Below are 21,189 nucleotides of genomic sequence, written 5' to 3'. Positions count from 1 at the left end.
GTGGAATTGCTGGATCATATGGTGGTTCAATTTTTAGTTTTTTGAGGAACCTCCAAACTGTTCTCCTTAGTGGTTATACTAACTTACATTCCCCCCAACAGTGTACAGCAGTGTACAAGGGTTCCCTTTTTTCCACATCCTCGCCAGCATTTATTATTGCTTGTCTTTTGGATATAAGCCATTTTAGCTGGGGTGAGATGATAGGTATCTCATTGCAATTTTTATTTGCATTTCTCTGATGATCATTGATGTTGAGTAGCTTTTTTATGCCTACTTGCCATTTGTATGTCTTCTTTTGAGAAACATCTATTGAAATATTTTCTGTTTTTGCGGTGGCTCACGCCTGTAATCCCAGCACTTTGGGAGGCCGAGGCGGGTGGATCACGAGGTCAGGAGATGGAGACCATCCTGGCTAACACAGTGAAACCCCATCTCTACTAAAAAAAAAATACAAAAAAATTAGCCGGGCATGGTGGCAGGCGTCTGTAGTCCCAGCTACTCGGGAGGCTGAGGCAGGAGAATGGCGTGAACCCGGGAGGCGGAGCTTGCAGTGAGCTGAGATCACACCACTGCACTCCAGCCTGAGCGACAGAGCAAGACTCCGTCTCAAAAAAAAAAAAAAAAAAAGAAATATTTTCTTTTTTTTTCGATCAGATCATTAGATTTTTTTTCCTGTAGAGTTGTTTGAGCTCCTTTTATATTCTGGTTATTAACCCCTTGTCACATGGGTACTGTGCACATATTTTCTCCCATCCTGTGGATTGACTCCTCACTTTGTTGATTGTATCCTTTGCTCTGAAGAAGCTTTTAAACTTGATGTGATCTCATTTGTCCATTTTTGCTTTGGTTGCCTGTGCTTCTGGGGTATTATTCAAGAAATTTTTGCCCAGACTAATGTCCTGGAGAGTTTCCCCAATGTTTTCTTGTAGTTGTTTCATATTAATAGTTTGCAGTCTTAGGCCGGGCACTGTGGCTTACACCTGCAATCCTAATGCTTTGGGAGGCCGAGACTGGCAGATCACTTGAGGCCAGGAGTTCGAGACCAGCCTGGCCAACATGGTGAAACCCTGTCTCTACTAAAAATACAAAAATTAGCCGGGCGTGGTGGTGTGTGCCTGTAGTCCCAGCTACTTGGGAGGCTGAGGCAGGAGGATTGCTTGGCCCAGGAAGTGGAGGTTGCAGTGAGCCAAGATCATGCCACTGCACTCCAGCCTGAGCAACAGAGCAAGACTGTGTCTTTTATATATATATATATATGGTGTACAGTCTTAGATTTAAGTCTTTAATCCATTTTGACTTGATTTTTCTATATGGCAAGAGATGGGGGTCTAGTTTTGTTCTGCCTATGGATATCCAGTTCTCCTGGCACCTTTTATTGAAGAGACTGTGTTTTCTCCAGTGGATGTTCTTGGCAGCTTTGTTGAAAATGAGTTCACTGTAGGTGTATGGGTTTGTTTCTGAGTTCTCTCTTCTGTCCCATTGGTCTGTATGCCTGTTTTTATGCCAGTACTATGCTGTTTTGGTTACTATAACTCTATAGTATAATTTGAAGTCAAGTAATATGATTCCTCCAGTTTTGTTCTTTTTGCTTAGGATAGCTTTGACTATTCTTGGTCTTTTGTGATTTCATATAAATTTTGGTTTTTCTATTTCTGTGAAGTTGTCATTGGTATTTTGATAGGGATTGCATTGAATCTGTAGATTGCTTTAGATAGTATGAACATTTTAACAACATCGATTCTTCCAATCCATGAACGTGGAACATCTTTCCATTTTTTGATATCCACTTCAATTTCTTTAAGCAGTGTTTTATAGTTTTCATCATAGAGTTCTTTCACTTCTTTGGTTAAGTTAACCCTTTTCCCATTTGCCCCGAGAATACTCACCGGCAGTGCTTGTGGCTGCAGTGTTTACCCTGAGATAACTCTGCCACAAAATATCGTGCTTTAATTATTGTTTTCACATCCACTCTAGTATATCAACTTTGGAAACAAAACTGATATGTTAGATATCACTGGGTTCAAGTGATCCACTACCACTACTGAAAATAGAGTGCTGTAAATAGAATAATATACTAGACATCATTCCATTTGTATTTCCATTATAGTGGTATTTCCATTTACAAAATATAGTAATTCTTGATCACTGAAAATGTCAAATCCTAGAAAATATAGCATTCCACGTGTAATGTTTACATCATTCTCGAACAGTTGTTGGCCAAAGATTCATTTGATGAATTCAATTTTTCTGAAATAGACTATTCTGATGATTCAGACAATTCTGATGTTAGTTCTGTTTAGTAATAACTCCAACAACAGTTTTTGTTTTATTTTAACATTGAAAATCAGTCAGATTTACTTCAGCCTCAAAGAGCGTGATTATATAAAATTAAATGAGCATTGGCAGCAAGCTGCTCTTCTTTCTTGTAAATGAGAAAAGAATTAAAGAGAAATATTGTTTAACATTTACACATTAACCCCTAGTCATATTGTGTAACAATTAGAAAAGGCAAAAGAATTGTTGCATAAGTAAAACAAAACTGAAAGTTGATTTTCTTTTCTTTTCTTTTTTTTTTTTTTTTTGAGACAGAGTCTCACTTTTTCGCACAGGCTGGAGTGCAGTGGCACGATCTTGGTTCACTACAAGCTTTGCCACCCGGGTTCAAGCAATTATCCTGCCTCAGCTTCCCGAGTAGCTGAGATTACAGGCACCTGCCACCACGCCTGGCTAATTTTTTTTGTAGTTTTTAGTAGAGATGGGGCTTCATCATCTTGGCCAGGCTGGTCTTGAACTCCTGACCTCGTGCTCGTGATCCACCCGCCTTGGCCTCCCAAAGTGCTGGGGTTACAGGCATGAGCCACAGCACCTGGCCGAAAATTGATTTTCTTGTCAGTCACTAAGTATGTTTCCCTAGAACAAACTTGTCCAGTCTGTGGGCCACATGCGGCCCAACACAAATTTGTAAACTTCTTTAAAACATTATGAGAGTTTTTTTCTGCAATTTTTTTTTTCAGCTCATCAGCTATCATTAGTGTTAATGTATTTTATTTGTGGCCCAGGACAGCTCTTCTTCCAGTGCGGCCCTGGGAAGCCACACACCCCTGCCCTAGAGCTTCCTTTGCTGTTGGACACATGCTTCCCTACATCCCTATCTCTATAGTTCTTAGCCATTTTTAGTCCAGGGATTCAAAGAGCTTCACATCATGACAATCCATACTTGAGCATTTGGGGATTAGTATTTGTAGTTCACTTTAATAACTGCTGTGCTAATGTAGGACATGACATGTGGGATTAGTGGAGAGAGCTATGAATCTAGGGCTAGGGATCAGATTTTTTTTCTCATTATTCAAATAAGAAATCCATGTTTATTGAGTTACATATATAAGGCTGTGTAGTTATCTGTGCATAAATAAAGTACTTTCAAGTGAGGCTATCACAATGAAGTCATCAGATGTCTAAGTTAATGTTTATCAATAATACTACAAGGCCACTTTTAGGGGTTTTAAAGTTCAATAAATAAGTAAGCCGGGCACAGTGGCTCATGCCTGTAATCCCAGCTCTTTGGAAGGCTGAAGCGGGAAGATCACTTGAGCCCAGGAGATCAACACCAGCCTGGGCAATGTAGTGAGACACGTCTTCTCAAAAAAATTAAAAAATTAGCCAGGCATGGTGGCACACATCTGTAGTCCCAGCTACTAGAGAGGCTGTAGTGGGAGGATTGCTTGAGCCCAGGAAGTTGACTCTGCAGTGAGCTGTGATTGTGCCACTGCACTTCAGCCTGGGCAACAGAGCAAGACCCTGACTCAAAAAAAAAAAAAAGAAAAAAAAAAACCAAAAAACCAAATGGGTGATTTTCTTGTCAATAGTAAGACAGTGTTTCTAACAGTAAACCCTTCAGTGTGATGGCTTTAAAGGAATTCATTATTTCATACATTTGAATTGCATAATTATGTAAAGGAGTTACTCTATTACATTGTAATGGAGCAAATTAGAGGGGAAGGCAGATTCCTGAAGATTAAGAAATAGGGATGAAAATTGTTGAAAAGTTGAGATTTATCAATAATGTATACCCCTTCCTTTTCACTCTCAAAGTATAGACTGCCAGGCCGGGCGCGGTGGCTCACGCCTGTAATCCCAGCACTTTGGGAGGCCGAGGCAGGCGGATCACGAGGTCAGGAGATCGAGACCATCCTGGCCAATACGGTGAAACCCCGTCTCTACTAAAAATACAAAAAATTAGCCAGGCACGGTGGTGGGCACCTGTAGTCCCAGCTACCCTGGAGGCTGAGGCAGGAGAAGGACATGAACCCAGGAGGCGGAGCTTGCAATGAGCCGAGATCAAGCCACTGCACTCCGGCCTGGGCGAAAGAGCGAGACTCCATCTCAAAAAAAAAAAAATAAAAGTAAAAAAAAAAAAAAAAAGAAAGAAAGAAAGTATAGACTGCCATGGTTATTTATTATACTCAACCTGCTCATTTTACTCTCCTTTTATTTTTCTGCAGTAATGTGTGTGGCTGGTATTGGACTTGTTGTATTATTCTTCAGTTGGATGCTCTCTATTTTTAGATCTAAATATCATGGCTACCCATACAGGTATGATTCTTCTTTTTTATTTATACAGTGATTACTAATACTTGGAATGATTAGAGTTGATATTGTTTTATAATATCCTTCTTTTTGCTTTGCTTCCGAACTATTTTAGCTTATAAAGGAAAGACATAGGCTTTATTTTTATTTATTCATATATTTATTTATTTATTATTTATTTATTTATTTTCGAGATGGAGTTTTGCTCTTGTTGCCCAGACTGGAGTGCAATGGTGCAATCTCGGCTCACTGCAAACTCTGCCTCCCAGGTTCAAGCGATTCTCCTGCCTCAGCCTCCCAAGTAGTTGCGATTATAGGCGTGTGCCAGCATGCCCAGCTAATTTTGTATTTTTAGTAGAAACGGGGTTTCACCATGTTGATCAGGTCTCGAACTCCTGACCTCAAGTGATCCACCCGCCTCATCCTCCCAAAGTGTTGGGATTATAGGCATGAGCCACTGAGCCCGGCCTATTCATTTATTTTCAGAGACAGGGTCTCACTCTGTCACTCAGGCTGAAGTGTAATGGCGTGTTCATAGCTCATTGTAACCTTGAACTCCTGAGCTCAAGCCATCATTTCACCTCAGCTTCCCAAGAGGCTAGGACTACAGCTGCACATGACCACACCAAGCTAATATTTTTATTTTTTGTAAAGACAGGGTCTTGCTGTGTTACCCGGGCTGGTCTTGAACTTCTGGCGTCAAGCAAGTCTCCTGCTCAGCCTCCCAGAGGGCTGGGATTATAGGCATTAGCCAGCCACCATGCCCAGACAGCTGTAATTCAGATATGTTCCATATAAAAATTAATTATAGTATAATGGACAATATTAGTATGTGATTTCTCAGGAACATCTTTTAGATTTATTTTGCCATACCTAATTTATTCTAGAAATCTCTATAATACATAATGATTAGAACATTTTATGCCATTATCTATTCACATGGCTCCTTGTCTGCATATTATACTTCCTTTTGAAGAAGAAATGATTTTTTTTAATGTTAAAAACTTCTCACCTCTTTTTTTTTTAAGAAACAGAGTGCCACTGCACTCCAGTCTGAGTAATAGAGTGAGACCGCATCTCAAAAATAATAATTATAATAATTTATCCTCTACAGAATACTAATTGAGACGTGAGGGTAATTTTGCTGGGACTTCTGTTAATTATTTGATCAGCAGAGTTGATTCAATAGCAGTGTCGTGTGCCTGTAGTCCCAGCTACTCAGAAGGCTAAGACAGGATGATCACTTGAGCCTGGGAGTCCCAGACCAGACTAGGCAACACAGTGAGACCCCATCTCTAAAAAAATGAAAAAATAAAATTATTAATTAGTGTCTCTATTCAGGAGATATTTTAACTTGAGGTTATTCTATTTCCTTTTGTCATAAGACTAACGGGTCTCTCAGTGTTTCTCACTTTTTGTTATTGATACCCAAAGATTATCATGTACGTACCAAAATGCTCTTTTATCTATTAAAACCAACATACTGCTTATTGATTAAAAGTAAAGCCTACTTTTCTTTCAGAGACTAATAGATCGGTATATATTTTTGTTTCAGCTTTCTGATGAGTTAAAAAGGTCCCAGAAATATATAGACACTGGAGTACTGGAAATTGAAAAACGAAAATCGTGTGTGTTTGAAAAGAAGAATGCAACTTGTATATTTTGTATTACCTCTTTTTTTCAAGTGATTTAAATAGTTAATCATTTAACCAAAGAAGATGTGTAGTGCCTTAACAAGCAATTCTCTTTCAAAATCATGAGGTATTTGAAAATGATTATCCTCTTAACCTTCTCTTCCCAGTGAACTTTATGGAACATTTAATTTAGTAGAATTAAGTATATTATAAAAATTGTAAAACTACTACTTTGTTTTAGTTAGAGCAAAGCTCAAAACTACTTTAACTTAGTCATCTGATTTCATATTGCCTTATCCAATGATGGGGAAAGTAAGTCCTGACCAGGTGTTCCCACATATGCCTGTTACAGATAACTACATCAGGAATTCATTCTTAGCTTTTCCATCTTTGCATGGATGTGTATACTTTACGCATCTTTCCTTTTGGGTAGAGAAATTATATGTGCCATGTGGTCTTCTGAAAATGGAACACCATTCTTCAGAGCACACGTCTAGCCCTCAGAAAGAGTCGTTTCTCCTCCTCCTTGCATATTTCCCACTGAAATACAGTGCTGTCTGTGATTGTTTTTGTTTTGTTTTTTTTTGAGACAGAGTCTCACTGTGTCACACAGGCTGGAGTGCAGTGGCGTGAGCTCGGCTGACTGCAAACTCTGCCTCCCAGGTTTAAGCGATTCTCCTGTCACAGCTTCCCAAGTAGCTGGGATTTACAGGTGTGCACCGCCATGCCAGGCTAATTTTTGTATTTTTAGTAGAGACAGGGTTTCGCCAAGTTGTCCAGGCTGGTCTTGAACTCCTGGGCTCAAGTGATCCGCCCGCCTCGGTCTCCCAAAGTGCGAGGATGACCTGTGTGAGCTACCACACCAGCAATGTCTATGCTTCTCGATAGCTGTGAACATGAAAAAGGACATCTATTGGGAGGCCGAGGCAGGTGGATTGCTTGAGGCCAGGAGTTAGAGACCAGCCTGGCCAACAAGGCAAAACCCCATCTCTACTAAAAATATGAAAATTAGCTGGGCTTGGTGGCTTATGCCTATAATCCTAGCTACTTGGAAGGCTGAGGCACGAGACTTGCTTAATACCTGGGAGGCGGAGATGGCAGTGAGCCGAGATCACGCTACTGTGCTGCAGCCTGAGTGATAGAGTGAGACTGTGTCTCAAAAAAAAAGTATCCTAAATACAGGATTATGATTTCTGCTTGAATATGGTGTTAACTACCTTGTATTTAGAAAGATTTCAGATTCATTCCGTCTCCTTAGTTTTCTTTTAAGGTGACCCATCTGTGATAAAAATATAGCTTAGTGCTAAAATCAGTGTAACTTATACTGGTCTAAAATGTTTCTACAAATTAGAGTTTGTCACTTATTCCATTTGTACCTAAGAGAAAAATAGGCTCAGTTAGAAAAGGACTCCCTGGCCAGGCGCGGTGACTTACGCCTGTAATCTCAGCACTTTGGAAGGCCGAGGCAGGCAGATCACGAGGTCAGGAGTTTGAGACCATCCTGGCCAATATGGTGAAACCCCGTCTCTACTAAAAATATAAAAATTAGCTGGATGTGGTGGCAGGAGCCTGTAATCCCAGCTACACAGGAGGCTGAGGCACGAGAATCACTTGAACTCAGGAGATGGAGGTTTCAGTGAGCCAAGATCACACCACTGCACTCCAGCCTGGCAACAGAGCAAGACTCCGTCTCAAAAAAAAAAAGAAAAGGACTCCCTTAGAATGGGAAAGGAAAATCATAAAATATTGAGCTGATGCCTGTATATAGAAATTAAGCGTTTCTCAAAAGCTGTTCTATGTTTTGCTGTTATTTTAGTCTTTATTCTCTTCCTTTAGGTGGAGAAACAAAGTACCAATTTGAAGGGATTTTTTTTATTTTGTCTTTTGTTTTCTGTCAGTAGAAATAACCATATGTGCTAACCAAATTTCTGTGAAGAATGTTTTCATGGTTATCATTATATCTAACTATAACCTCCCCCATAGTTATGAAGAGTAATCTGAAATGCCACTATTGTGGAAATAGGATAATTGTAATTGTGAAAAAATAATTTTAAGGAAATCTTACAAGTATTACATTAAAAAGATATTTAGACTGCCACCTGCTATTTACCTTCTAATAACCCTGCCATGTGGTTTGCAGAAAGAGATGGATATAGTAACCTCAGAAGAAATATTTTCTGTGGGTTTTTTGTTTTTCGTTACTAGATTTCATGGATGAGGGGATATGGTTGACCTTTTACTTTTTAATGGAGCAGCCAGTTTTTCTTAATTACTCACTTGTAAATAGTGAGATTCTGAATTCCTTACCTGCTATTCTTGTACTTGTCTCAGGCCAAATCTATGCTGTGGTTCTTATGAGACTTGTATGAAGATGCCCTGATTTGTACAGATTGACCACGGGAATACTACTGCCATGTAATCTGTATAGTTCCAGATAATTTGTCATGAACATTGACAGAATGACAATTTTTTGTATTTGCTTTTTCTCCCTTTAAGAGCACATTCTTCTGTAAGGAGAAAGGCAGCATTCTGGCTAAAATGTGTGGAAAGCTAATTTACTACACTTATAAAATAGTGTTACTTTTGTGAAAATTTTGAATTAGCTTTCATATGAAGTGCCTTAAGTAGACTCTTCATTTACTTTTCTAGTAATGGTTTAAATATCATTTGTTATGAATTTTTAAGATACAATTCAGAATGACACATTGTAGTGGCAAAGATAACCAAATGTCTGGCTGTTTGCTTTTTGACCATATCAATAAACTTTTACAACCTAAATTCTGAGTTTTTGATTACCATCTAAAGAGGAGTGAGTTTTAAACACTAAACTAGAATTGTAAAATTAGGATTTTACATTTTGAAGTTATAATTAATTTAAATTTCATATTGTCCTAAGGACAGTTTGATGGGGCAGTTTCTTTAAGTATTTCTGGATTGGGATATATTATTCTAGGAATCTATACATGGTCCCTCATTCTTAATGTTGTTACCCATTAGGTGAGTCAAAACAACCAAGATGAGTAGATAAATGACTGTTTGCAACAATTGATCTACCTTTCGTCCCAGACAGTGAACATTCCTTGACTGGGTAGTTTCCTTTTGGTAATAAAAACTTGATTTGAAAGTTACCCTGGCAGATTATCAAGTTATATGAAACTAGACAGCAGCAGCAGCTCTTTTGCAAACATGGAGTAGAAACACTGCACAGGAAGTAAAGAGATCTGGCTTTTAGCCCTTGCTGTGTTTCTGTCTAACTATATGACCATAGGTGTCACCTGAACCTCTCTGAACATATTTCTTTATACTAAGTAGAGTGTATTAGACTAAATTACCTTAGTAGTCCTTCCTGCTCTATTGTTATATTATGCAAAATATTAAAGATGCACTTAAATTTGAATAGATAATATTTTTATATCCAGATTTGGTGCTGAATTAAAATCAATTGAAACGGAGGATATTCTGCAGTCAGATTTCTGAAGAAGCTAGGAAATGCTGGTGGAGGCCATTATAACTACAAATTGCTTAATATGCATTGAAATATTTTTTAGAAAGGATGCACGTGAAACTCTATTAGACCGTTATTGCATTGCTCTAAAGAAATACCTGAGATTGGGTACTTTATAAAGAAAAGAGGTTTAATTGGCTCACAGTTCTGCAGAGTGTACAGGAAACATGATGCTGGCATCTGCTCAGCTTTTGGGGAAGCCTCAGGAAACTTACAATCATGGTGGAAGGCAAAGGGGGAGCAAGCACATCACATGGCCAGAGCAGGAGCAAAAAGGTGAAGGGAGTTGCCAGACACTTCTCAATGACCAGATCTCGTGATAACTCACTATCACAAGGACAGTACCAAAGGGATGATACTAAACCATTCATGAGAAACCTGCCCCCATCCAGTCATTTCCCACCAGGCCCCACCTCCAACATTGGGAATTACAATTGAACGTGACATTTGGGTGGGGACAAAGATCCAAACCATATTGGAACCAATATGTTAATAAGATTTTTTTTTTTTGAGACGGAGTCTCACATTGTCACCCAGGCTGAAGTGCCGTGGGGCAGTCTCGGCTCCCTGCAGCCTCCACCTCCCGAGTTCAAGCGATTCTCATGTCTCAGCCTCCCAAGTAGCTCGGACTACAGGCAAACGCCACCCCACGCCTGGCTAATTCTTGTATTTTTAGTAGAGACGATTTCACCATGTTGACAACCCTGGTCTCAAACTCCTGACCTCAGGTGATCCACCTGTCTCGCCCTCCCAAAATGCTGGGATTACAGGAGTGAGCCACCACGCCCAACCTCAAGGTCTTGATTTACATGGGTTCTGCCCAATTCTGAGCAAGAATGAGATCAGCAACTGTAATAGTATGCTGTTACAACAGAAAGTCAAAGCCAAAAGGACCTTAGATACCATTTAAATAAGCCCCTTCATTTTGACTGCTGAAGAAACCTGCCATAGAAAAGTGAAGCAATTTACTGAAGTTTATTCCAGGGAAGTACCTACAGGTTTCCTCTTTAGCTGCAAATTCCCTATGGATTACATTTCAAGTGTAGGTGCAAATTACTCCCTTGACGCTTGGAAACCATACTGTAGTTCAGGCTTATCCAACCCTCAGCCCATGGGCCACATGCAACCCAGGATGGCTTTGAATGCAGCCCAACACAAATTCATAAACTTAATTAAAACATTATGAGTTTTTTTCTGATTATTTTTTAGCCCATCAGCTATCATTAGTGTTAGGGTACTTTATGGGTGGCCCAAGACAATTCTTCCAATGTGGCCCAGGGAAGCCAGAAGATTGGACACCCCTGCTGTAGTTTGTGCTCACTAGGTTTGCTTCCTGACATCTAGATTGCTTGGAGAAGAGTCCTAATGAGAGAGAGATTTCCCTAGAGGACCTGAGCAGACTTCCTAAAGAGGAAGGAGTTTAATCTACCTTTAATCTGTGAATGTAGAATTTAGGTGAGGAGACTGTATATTAGGGTTCTGTAGAGGAACAGAACTAATAGGATAGATGTATATATGAAGGAGAGTTTAGGCTGGGCACAGTGGCTCACACCTATAATCCCAGCACTTTGGGAGGCCCAGGTGGGTGGATCACTTTGAGGCCAGGAGTTCAACACCAGCCTGGCCAACATGAAACCCTGTCTGTACTAAAAATACAAAAATTAGCCAGGCGTGGTGGCATGCACCTGTAATCCCAGCTACTCGGGAGGCTGAGGCAGGAGAATCGCTTGAACCCGGAGGGTGGAGATTGCAGTGAGCCGAGATCGAGCCACTGCACTCCAGCCTGGGCAGCAGAGCAAGACTCCGTCTCAAAAAAAAAAAAAAAAAAAAGTAGGGGAGTTTATTAAGGAATATTGACTCACACAATCAAAAGGTGAAGTCCCACAATAGACCATCTGCAAGCTGAGGAGGAGCAAGGAAGTCGGCCCATGTCCCAAAACCTCAAAAGTGAGGAAGCCAACAGTACAGCCTTCAGGGTGGCCGAAGGCCCAACAGCTCCCGGCAAACCACTGGTGTAAGTCCAAGAGTCTAAAAGCTGAAGAACTTGGAGTCCAATGTTCCAGGGCAGGAAGCATACAGCACAGGAGAAAGATGAAGGCCAGAAGACTCAGCAAGTGAAGTCTTTCCACGTTCTGCCTACTTTATTCTAGCCATGCTGAGAGCAGATTACATGGTGCCCACCCAGATTGAGGGTGGGTCTGCCTCTCCCAGTCCACTGACTCAAATGTTAATCTCCTTTGGCAACACCCTCATAGACACACCCAGGAACAATACTTTGCATCCTTCAATCCAATCAAGTTGACACTCAATCATCACAGAGGGAGGTAGCTGGCAAGATGGCCAAATAGGAACAGCTCCGGTCTGCAGCTCCCTGCGAGATCAACGCAGAAGGCAGGTGATTCCTGCATTTCCAACTGAGCCTCCGCTGGTGATACCCAGGCAAGCAGGGTGTGGAGTGGACCTCCAGCAGACTCCAGCAGACCTGCAGCAGAGGGGCCTGACTGTTAGAAGGAAAACTAACAAACAGAAAGGAATAGTATCAACATCACCAACATCAAAGACCAAAGGTAGATAAATCCACAAAGATGGAGAGAAACCAGCGCAAAAAGGCTGAAAACTCCAAAAACCAGAACACCTCTTCTATTCCAAAGGGTCACAACTCCTCACCAGCAAGGGAACAAAACTGAACGGAGAATGAGTTTGATTAATTGACAGAAGTAGGCTTCAGAAGGCAGGTGATGACAAACTCCTCCGAGCTAAAGGAGCATGTTGTAACCCAATATAAGGAAGCTAAGAACCTGGAAACAAGATTAGACGAATTGCTAACTAGAATAACCAGCTTAGAGAAGAACATAAATGACCTGATGGAGCTGAAAAACACAGCACAAGAACTTCATGAAGCATACACAAGTATCAATAGCCGAATCGATCAAGTGGAAGAAAGGATATCAGAGATTGAAGATCAACTCAATGAAATAAAGCAAGAAGACAAGATTAGAGAAAAAAAGAGTGAAAAGAAATGAACAAAGTCTCCAAGAAATATGGGACTATGTGAAAAGACCAAATCTACATTTGATTGGTGTACCTGAAAGCGACGGGGAGAATGGAACCAAGTTGGAAAACACTCTTCAAGATATTATCCAGGAGAACTTCCCCAACCTAGCAAGGCAGACCAACATTCAAATTCAGGAAATACAGAGAACACCACAAAGATATTCCTCGAGAAGAGCAACCCCAAGAAACATAATTGTCAGATTCACCAAGGTTGAAATGAAGAAAAAAATGTTAAGGGCAGCCAGAGAGAAAGGTCAGGTTACCCACAAAGGGAAGCCCATCAGACTAACAGTGGATCTCTCAGCAGAAACCCTACAAGCCAGAAGAGAGTGGGGGCCAATATTCAACATTCTTAAAGAAATGGCAAAGACTTGAAACCAATCCAAATGCCCATCAATGATAGACTGGATAAGGAAAATGTGGCACATATACACCATGGAATACTATGCAGCCATAAAAAAGGATCAGTTCATGTCCTTTGCAGGGACATGGATGAAGCTGGAAACCATCATTCTCAGCCAACTAACACAGGAACAGAAAACCAAACACTGCATGTTCTCACTGCTAAGTGGGAGTTGAACAATGAGAACACATGGACACAGGGAGGGGAACATCACACACTGGGGCCTGCCAGGGGGTGAGGGGTGGGGGGAGGGATAGCATTGGGAGAAATACCTAATGTAGATGACAGGTTGATGGGTGCAGCAAACCACCACGGCACATGTATACTTATGTAACAAACCTGCACGTTCTGCACATGTACCCCAGAACTTAAAGTATAATAATAAAAAAGATCATCACAGAGACAGACTTTTATTTAGAAGAGAGGCAGGAACAATCGCCTAGAGATTACTGTTCAGAAGTTTGTGTTTGTACATCCCTTAAACTCTGTGTTCTCAACTTGGCCTGTGCATAATAAAGGAGTTAATTTTGACTGCCTGTCACTAATGATAAGGGAAATGCAAATCAAAACCAGAATGAGACACCACCTTATACCATTAGGATGGCTACTATCAAAAAACCAGTCACCTGTAGTCCTAGCTACTGAGGAGGCTGAGGCAGGAGGATTGCTTGGCCCAGGAGTTTGAGGTTACAGTGAGCTATGATCACGCCACTGCACTCCAGCCTGAGCAACAGAGCGATACCCTGTCTCTAAAACAAAAAAAAAAGAAAATGTTGGCAAGGATATAAAAAAATTGTAACCCTTGTGTACCGTTGGTGGAAATGTAAAATGGTGTAGCCACCACAGAAAACAGTCTAAAATTGCCTCAAAAAATTAAAAATCAAATTACCATAGAATCCACCAATTCCACTTTAGGGTATATGCTCAAAGGAATTGAAAGCAGGGACTTGAAAAGATACTTGTACACTCATGTTCATAGTAGCATTATTCACAACAGCCGAAAGGTAGAAGCAACCCAGGTGTCCATCCACGGATGAATAGATAAGCAAAATGTGGTATATACCTACTATGGGACATTATTCAGCCTTAAAGAGGAAGAAAGTTCATTCTACAACATGGAAGAACCTTGAGGACATGATGCTAAGTGAAATAAGCAGTCACAAAAAGACAAATACTGTATGATTCCACTTATATTAGGTACCTAGAGTAGTCAAATTCATAGGGACAGAAAAAAGAAAGGTGGTTGCCAGGGGCTGGGGAGAAGGGGGATTGGGGAGTTGTTTAATGGGTATAGACTTTCAGTTTTGTAAGATGAAAAGAGTTCTGGAAATTGGTTGCAAAACAATGTGAATGCACTTAACAATACTGAATATATATTTTAAAATGATTAAGCTGAGCACAGTGGTTTGCATCTTTGTCCCAGCCACTTAGGAGGCTGAGGCAGGAGGATCGTTTGAGCCCAGAAGTTCAAGGCTGCAGTGTGCTATGATCCTGTCTGTGAATAGCTGCTGCACTCCAGTCTGGGCAATGTAGCGAGATCCTCATCTCTTAAAAAATAAATAAATAAATAAAAAGTTAGAATGGTAAATTTTATGTGTATTTTACTACAATTATTATTTGTTAATACCAATGCCTTGGCCCCAAACCTGTATTGGTACATCTCCACTGATACCACCTTGTATTTGTTCTTTCATGTGGGTCCTGAAAATATGAATATAGCTGAATAGAGTATGACTCATGGTGGAAAAGTTGAGAGATGGTCTTCAGCCACTCTTGGGTGATAGTTTAAGCACATTCGGCTAAACCTTGCCTACAGCATCAGTGATGATTTGTATTAATATATTCCAATGAGTGCTTCATAAATAATGACTTCCAGCTGGGAAAATCTCATTAAGATGTGTTGGCTCCATCCAATATCCAGGCTCAGAAATGATCCATTTGGTCTAAACCTTCCAGCTTATTGTGCCTGCTCCTGGCTTTGTGACCAGTAGATGTGTCAGAGGCGTTTCTAAACTCCTACTAAAGGGAATAATTCCTAGATTTGGGCTGCCTAAGAGCTTACAGAGCGATAATGGCCCATCTTTCACAGCGACAGTTACCCAAAACATATCTTCAGCCCTAGGAATTCAGTACCGCCTTCACTCGGCATGGAGACCATAGTCTTAGGGAAAGTAGAAAGAGTTAATCAAACCCTAAAAAGGACTCTTTCTAAACTATGCCAAGAAACATCAGAAACCTGGCTGTCTTTATTACCTGTAGCTTTATTACAGGCTAGAATGGCCCCTAAGGGAAATCTGCAGCTCAGCCATTTTGAAATAATGTATGGAAGGCTTTTCATAACTACTGACTTCCTAATAGATATAGATACTTTCAAGCTACAGAATTGTGTGATCAACTTAGGGCAAGTGCAAAAGGCACACCTTGAATATGGAAATCGAAGACTCCCTTCCCCCACTAAGGAAGAGAATTTTGTTACAACTCAGCCGGGAGATTGGGTCCTATTATAAACTTGGAAGGAAGGATCCCCAGCAGATCAACTTTCCCCAAAATGGAAGGGACCCTATCAAATTCTCCTTAGTGCCCCAACTGCAGTTAAACTTCTGGGAATAAGAAGCTGAGTTCACCTATCTTGAATTAAACCTGTCTCTTATGAAGTCCCACAGGCCGACAGAACACAAGAGACTGATCCTGTTTATTCCTGTGAGCCAATCAGTGACCTCCGACTACTGTTCAGAAGATATGAAAGGGATGGGTAACATAAAGATAGGGATTGGCATTCTACTTTTGGGTTTAAGTTGGAATCATGGAGCGAGTAACTTATTTACTGAGTGGGCACAGACTTTAGCCTCTCTACATAATCAAACAAACTATTGGGTATGTGGACATTTTAACAGCAGCCCAAGGGGGACTTTGTGCTTTGATCAAAACCAAATATTGTGTGTATATTCCAGACTATTCACATAATATTACCCAGGCTGTGAAAGCTTTAGACACTCATATCTGCCACTGATGTAATGTCAGTCGACCCTATATCAGCTTGGTTCCAACAACTGCCCAGTTCTTGCACAGCCTTCCTGTTTAGTTTACTTGGAATGATTTTACTTATTTTGCTTTGCTGTTGTGGAATATATTGCGGTTGTATTATTTGTATAGGAATGCAAGATAAGCTCATTCAACGCTTTCTTAAATTGGACACGTATTAATCTTCCAGATATCACCTTTTGTCAGAACTTGGAGTTATGAATGACCTTCACCATACCAATGCTCTCTGACTGAGCTTCGCTCTACCCTAAATGCAAGAGACTCTAACATTTAAGCAGGAATATCATTGCCCCTATTCAGCCTGAAGTTACAGAATATGGATCTTAGTCCCTCTGCAAGCCTTAGGATTAAGGGTCCTCTTGTAAAGGGAGGGGGGAGATATGTCAGAGGTGTTTGAACCAGAGCGACTCCATTTTGAATGAGGGCTAGGAAAATGAGGCTGGGGCTTGCTGGGCTGCATTCCCAGAAACTCAGGCATTCCTAGCCTCTAGATGTTTAAGGTTAAGGGAACAAATTAATAATGTTTACTAAGCACTCCCAGACTTGGGAGTTTCCAGATATCCCGATATCTGAAGAACAAAGGCATTCCTAAATTTGCTTTAAAGATAATAATATTGATTCTCGCAAAATATAGTAATTAAGGCCGGGTGCGGTGGCTCACACCTGTAATCCCAGCACTTTGTGAGGCCTAGGTGGGCGGATCACCTGAGGTCAGGAGTTCAAGACCAGCCTGGCCAACAAGGTGAAATCCCATCTCTACTAAAAATACAAAAATTAGCTGGACATGGTGGTGGGCGCCTGTAATCCCAGCTACTCAGGAGGCTGAGACAGTAGAATCACTTGGACCTGGGAGGTGGAAGTTGCAGTGAGCCCAGATCGCGCCACTACAGTCCAGCCTAGGCAACAGAGCAAGACTCCAACTCACTCTCACTCTCTCTCTCTCTCTATATATATATACACACATATATATATACACATATATATACACACACATATATATAAAGAAAATTGATCCTTTATCACAAACCCTTGTAGCAGAACACATCTCCCCATATATAGAAGCATTTTACCTAGCATGGACACGTTCCTCCTGTTACTTTCAGGAGCACCCTACTCTGTCTATGTAGTAGTTGTACTTTCACCACTTTACTTTCTTAATAAATTTGCTTTTACATTGCACTGCAGACTCGCCCAGAATTCTTTCTTGAGCGAAATCCAAGAACCCTCTTCTGGTGTCTGGATTGGGACCCCTTTCCTGTAACAGATGCAGCTACAGAACTTAGGGTCTGAAGGGTTTTTATTTTTAATGTTTTTCAAACAAAATTAATGAAATACTTTCTCCCCCTTCAAACAGAGCTTAAACATAACTTCTGGGCAGCTTTCCCAACATCCCAGTTTGGGTTCTATACCCCCCTCTGTTCTTCAGTACATGTTGATCTTTGTTACTCCATCTTGTAATGGTACTGTCTCCCACTTGAGAAGAAGGGCACTGTCTTACTCATCTTTAGATGCTCACTTTCTAACATGCTTGCATAGTACATGTTCAGTAAATTTTCTTTTCTTTTCTTTTTTTTTTTGAGATGGAGTCTTGCTCTATTGCCCAGGCTGGAGTGCAGTGGCACAGTCTCGACTCACTGCAACCTCCGTTTCCCAGATTCAAGTGATTCTTCTGCCTCAGCCTCCCGAGGAGCTGGGATTACAGGTGCCCACCACCACACCCGGCTAATTTTTTGTATTTTTATTAGAGATGGGGTTTCACCATGTTGGCCAGGCTGGTCTCAAACTCCTGACCCCGTAATCCGCCCACCTCGGCCTCCCAAATTGCTGGGATTACAGGCGCGAGCCACCGCGCTCAGCCCATGTTCAGTAAATTTTCACTGATTGAATGAAGAAGAAAAAAAGAGATATTTACTCTCAGTTTCTTTCTGTCTGGTGGTAGAGACAAATGTAAACAAATGCAATATTCTGCACTTGTGGAAAAATATGTGTTATAGATACAGAGAAGGTTGTGATCACTTTCTTGAGGTAGGAGGGGAAGGGAGAAGGCTTCAGTGACCATAAAATGAATTTTTAAAGGATGATTAGTTCACAAGTTAGATTTTTTTAAGCACTAAACTGCCAAGATACGTTTTTTATTGATATAGTATTTCAATACTTAAAAATCTTTTCTTTTAATTTTTTTTAAATTTTATTACTGTTATACTTGAAGTTTTAGGGTACATGTGCACAATGTGCAGGTTAGTTACATATGTATACATGTGCCATGCTGGTGTGCTGCACCCATTAACTCGTCATTTAGCATTAGGTATATCTCCTAAAGCTATCCCTCCCCCCTCCCCCCACCCCACAACAGTCCCCAGAGTGTGATGTTCCCCTTCCTGTGTCCATGTGTTCTCATTGTTCAGTTCCCACCTCTGAGTGAGAATATGCGGTGTTTGGTTTTTTGTTCTTACGATAGTTTACTGAGAATGATAATTTCCAATTTCATCCATGTCCCTACAAAGGACATGAACTCATCATTTTTATGGCTGCATAGTATTCCATGGTGTATATGTGCCACATTTTCTTAATCCAGTCTATCATTGTTGGACATTTGGGTTGGGTCCAAGTCTTTGCTATTGTGAATAGTGCCGCAATAAACATACGTGTGCATGTGTCTTTATAGCAGCATGATTTATAGTCCTTTGGGTATATACCCAGTAATGGGATGGCTGGGTCAAATGGAATTTCTAGTTCTAGATCCCTGAGGAATTGCCACATTGACTTCCACAAGGGTTGAACTAGTTTACAGTCCCACCAACAGTGTAAAAGTGTTCCTATTTCTCCACATCCTCTCCAGCACCTGTTGTTTCCTGACTTTTTAATGATTGCCATTCTAACTGGTGTGAGATGGTATCTCATTGTGGTTTTGATTTGCATTTCTCTGATGGCCAGTGATGGTGAGCATTTTTTCATGCATTTTTTGGCGCATAAATGTCTTCTTTTGAGAAGTGTCTCTTCATGTCCTTTGCCTACTTTTTGATGGGGTTGTTTGTTTTTTCCTGTAAATTTGTTTGAGTTCATTGTAGATTCTGGATATTAGCCCTTTGTCAGATGAGTAGGTTGCAAAAATTTTCTCCCATTCTGTAGATTGCCTATTCACTCTGATGGTAGTTTCTTTTGCTGTGCAGAAGCTCTTTAGTTTAATTAGATCCCATTTGTCAATTTTGGCTTTTGTTGCCATTGCTTTTGGTGTTTTAGACATGAAGTCCTTGCCCATGCCTGTGTCCTGAATGGTAATGCCTAGGTTTTCTTCTAGGGTTTTTATGGTTTTAGGTCTAACGTTTAAGTCTTTAATCCATCTTGAATTCATTTTTGTATAAGGGGTAAGGAAGGGATCCAGTTTCAGCTTTCTACATATGGCTAGCCAGTTTTCCCAGCACCATTTATTAAATAGGGAATCCTTTCCCCATTTCTTGTTTTTCTCAGGTTTGTCAAAGATCAGATAGTTGTAGATATGCGGCGTTATTTCTGAGGGCTCTGTTCTGTTCCATTGATCTATATCTCTGTTTTGGTACCAGTACCATGCTGTTTTGGTTACTGTAGCCTTGTAGTATAGTTTGAAGTCAGGTAGCATAATGCCTCCAGCTTTGTTCTTTTGGCTTAGGATTGACTTGGCAATGTGGGCTCTTTTTTGGTTCCATATGAACTTTAAAGTAGTTTTTTTCCAATTCTGTGAAGAAAGTCATTGGTAGCTTGATGGGGATGGCATTGAATCTATAAATTACCTTGGGCAGTATGGCCATTTTCATGATATTGATTCTTCCTACCCATGAGCATGGAATGTTCTTCCATTTGTTTGTATCCTCTTTTATTTCCTTGAGCAGTGGTTTGTAGTTCTCCTTGAAGAGGTCCTTCACATCCCTTGTAAGTTGGATTCCTAGGTATTTTATTCTCTTTGAAGCAATTGTGAATGGGAGTTCACTCATGATTTGGCTCTCTGTTTGTCTGTTATTGGTGTATAAGAATGCTTGTGATTTTTGTACATTGATTTTGTATCCTGAGACTTTGCTGAAGTTGCTTATCAGCTTAAGGAGATTTTGGGCTGAGACAATGGTGTTTTCTAGATATACAGTCATGTCATCTGCAAACAGGGACAATTTGACTTCCTCTTTTCCTAATTGAATACCCTTTATTTCCTTCTCCTGCCTGATTGCCCTGGCCAGAACTTCCAACACTATGTTGAATAGGAGTGGTGAGAGAGGGCATCCCTGTCTTGTGCCAGTTTTCAAAGGGAATGCTTCCAGTTTTTGCCCATTCAGTATGATATTGGCTGTGGGTTTGTCATAGATAGCTCTTATTATTTTGAGATGCATCCCATCAATACCTAATTTACTGAGAGTTTTTAGCATGAAGGGTTGTTGAATTTTGTCAAAGGCCTTTTCTGCATCTATTGAGATAATCATGTGGTTTTTGTCTTTGGTTCTGTTTATATGCTGGATTACATTTATTGATTTGCGTATGTTGAACCAGCCTTGCATCCCAGGGATGAAGCCCACTTGATCATGGTGGATAAGCTTTTTGATGTGCTGCTGGATTCTGTTTGCCAGTATTTTATTGAGGATTTTTGCATCAATGTTCATCAAGGTTATTGGTCTAAAATTCTCTTTTTTGGTTGTGTCTCTGCCCGGCTTTGGTATCAGGATGATGCTGGCCTCATAAAATGAGTTAGGGAGGATTCCCTCTTTTTCTATTGATTGGAATAGTTTCAGAAGGAATGGTACCAGTTCCTCCTTGTACCTCTGGTGGAATTCGGCTGTGAATCCATCTGGTCCTGGACTCTTTTTGGTTGGTAAGCTATTGATTATTGCCACAATTTCAGAGCCTGTTATTGGTCTATTCAGAGAGTCAACTTCTTTCTGGTTTAGTCTTGGGAGGGTGTATGTGTCCAGGAATTTATCCATTTGTTCTAGATTTTCTAGTTT

General features: G+C 40.6%; 1 protein-coding gene across 3 annotated transcripts in view; it reads left to right on the top strand.

Moving 5' to 3' along the window:
* MAGT1 (magnesium transporter 1) overlaps positions 1-8,999 on the top strand; it is a 72,424-nt gene extending 63,425 nt beyond the window's left edge. For all 3 annotated transcript variants that reach the window (XM_054471873.2, XM_054471872.1, XM_063660203.1), the window contains 2 exons: positions 4,503-4,593; positions 6,143-8,999. In XM_054471873.2, coding sequence (XP_054327848.1) covers positions 4,503-4,593; positions 6,143-6,158 — 107 coding nt within the window. In that variant the 3' untranslated portion in view covers positions 6,159-8,999. The remainder of the gene's footprint in view (positions 1-4,502; positions 4,594-6,142) is intronic.
* The last annotated feature ends 12,190 nt before the right edge of the window (positions 9,000-21,189 follow it).

The sequence above is a fragment of the Pongo pygmaeus genome, chromosome X (assembly GCF_028885625.2).
Source record: "Pongo pygmaeus isolate AG05252 chromosome X, NHGRI_mPonPyg2-v2.0_pri, whole genome shotgun sequence".
Lineage (NCBI taxonomy): Eukaryota > Metazoa > Chordata > Mammalia > Primates > Hominidae > Pongo > Pongo pygmaeus.
This window is presented reverse-complemented; position numbering and strand designations above follow the sequence as displayed.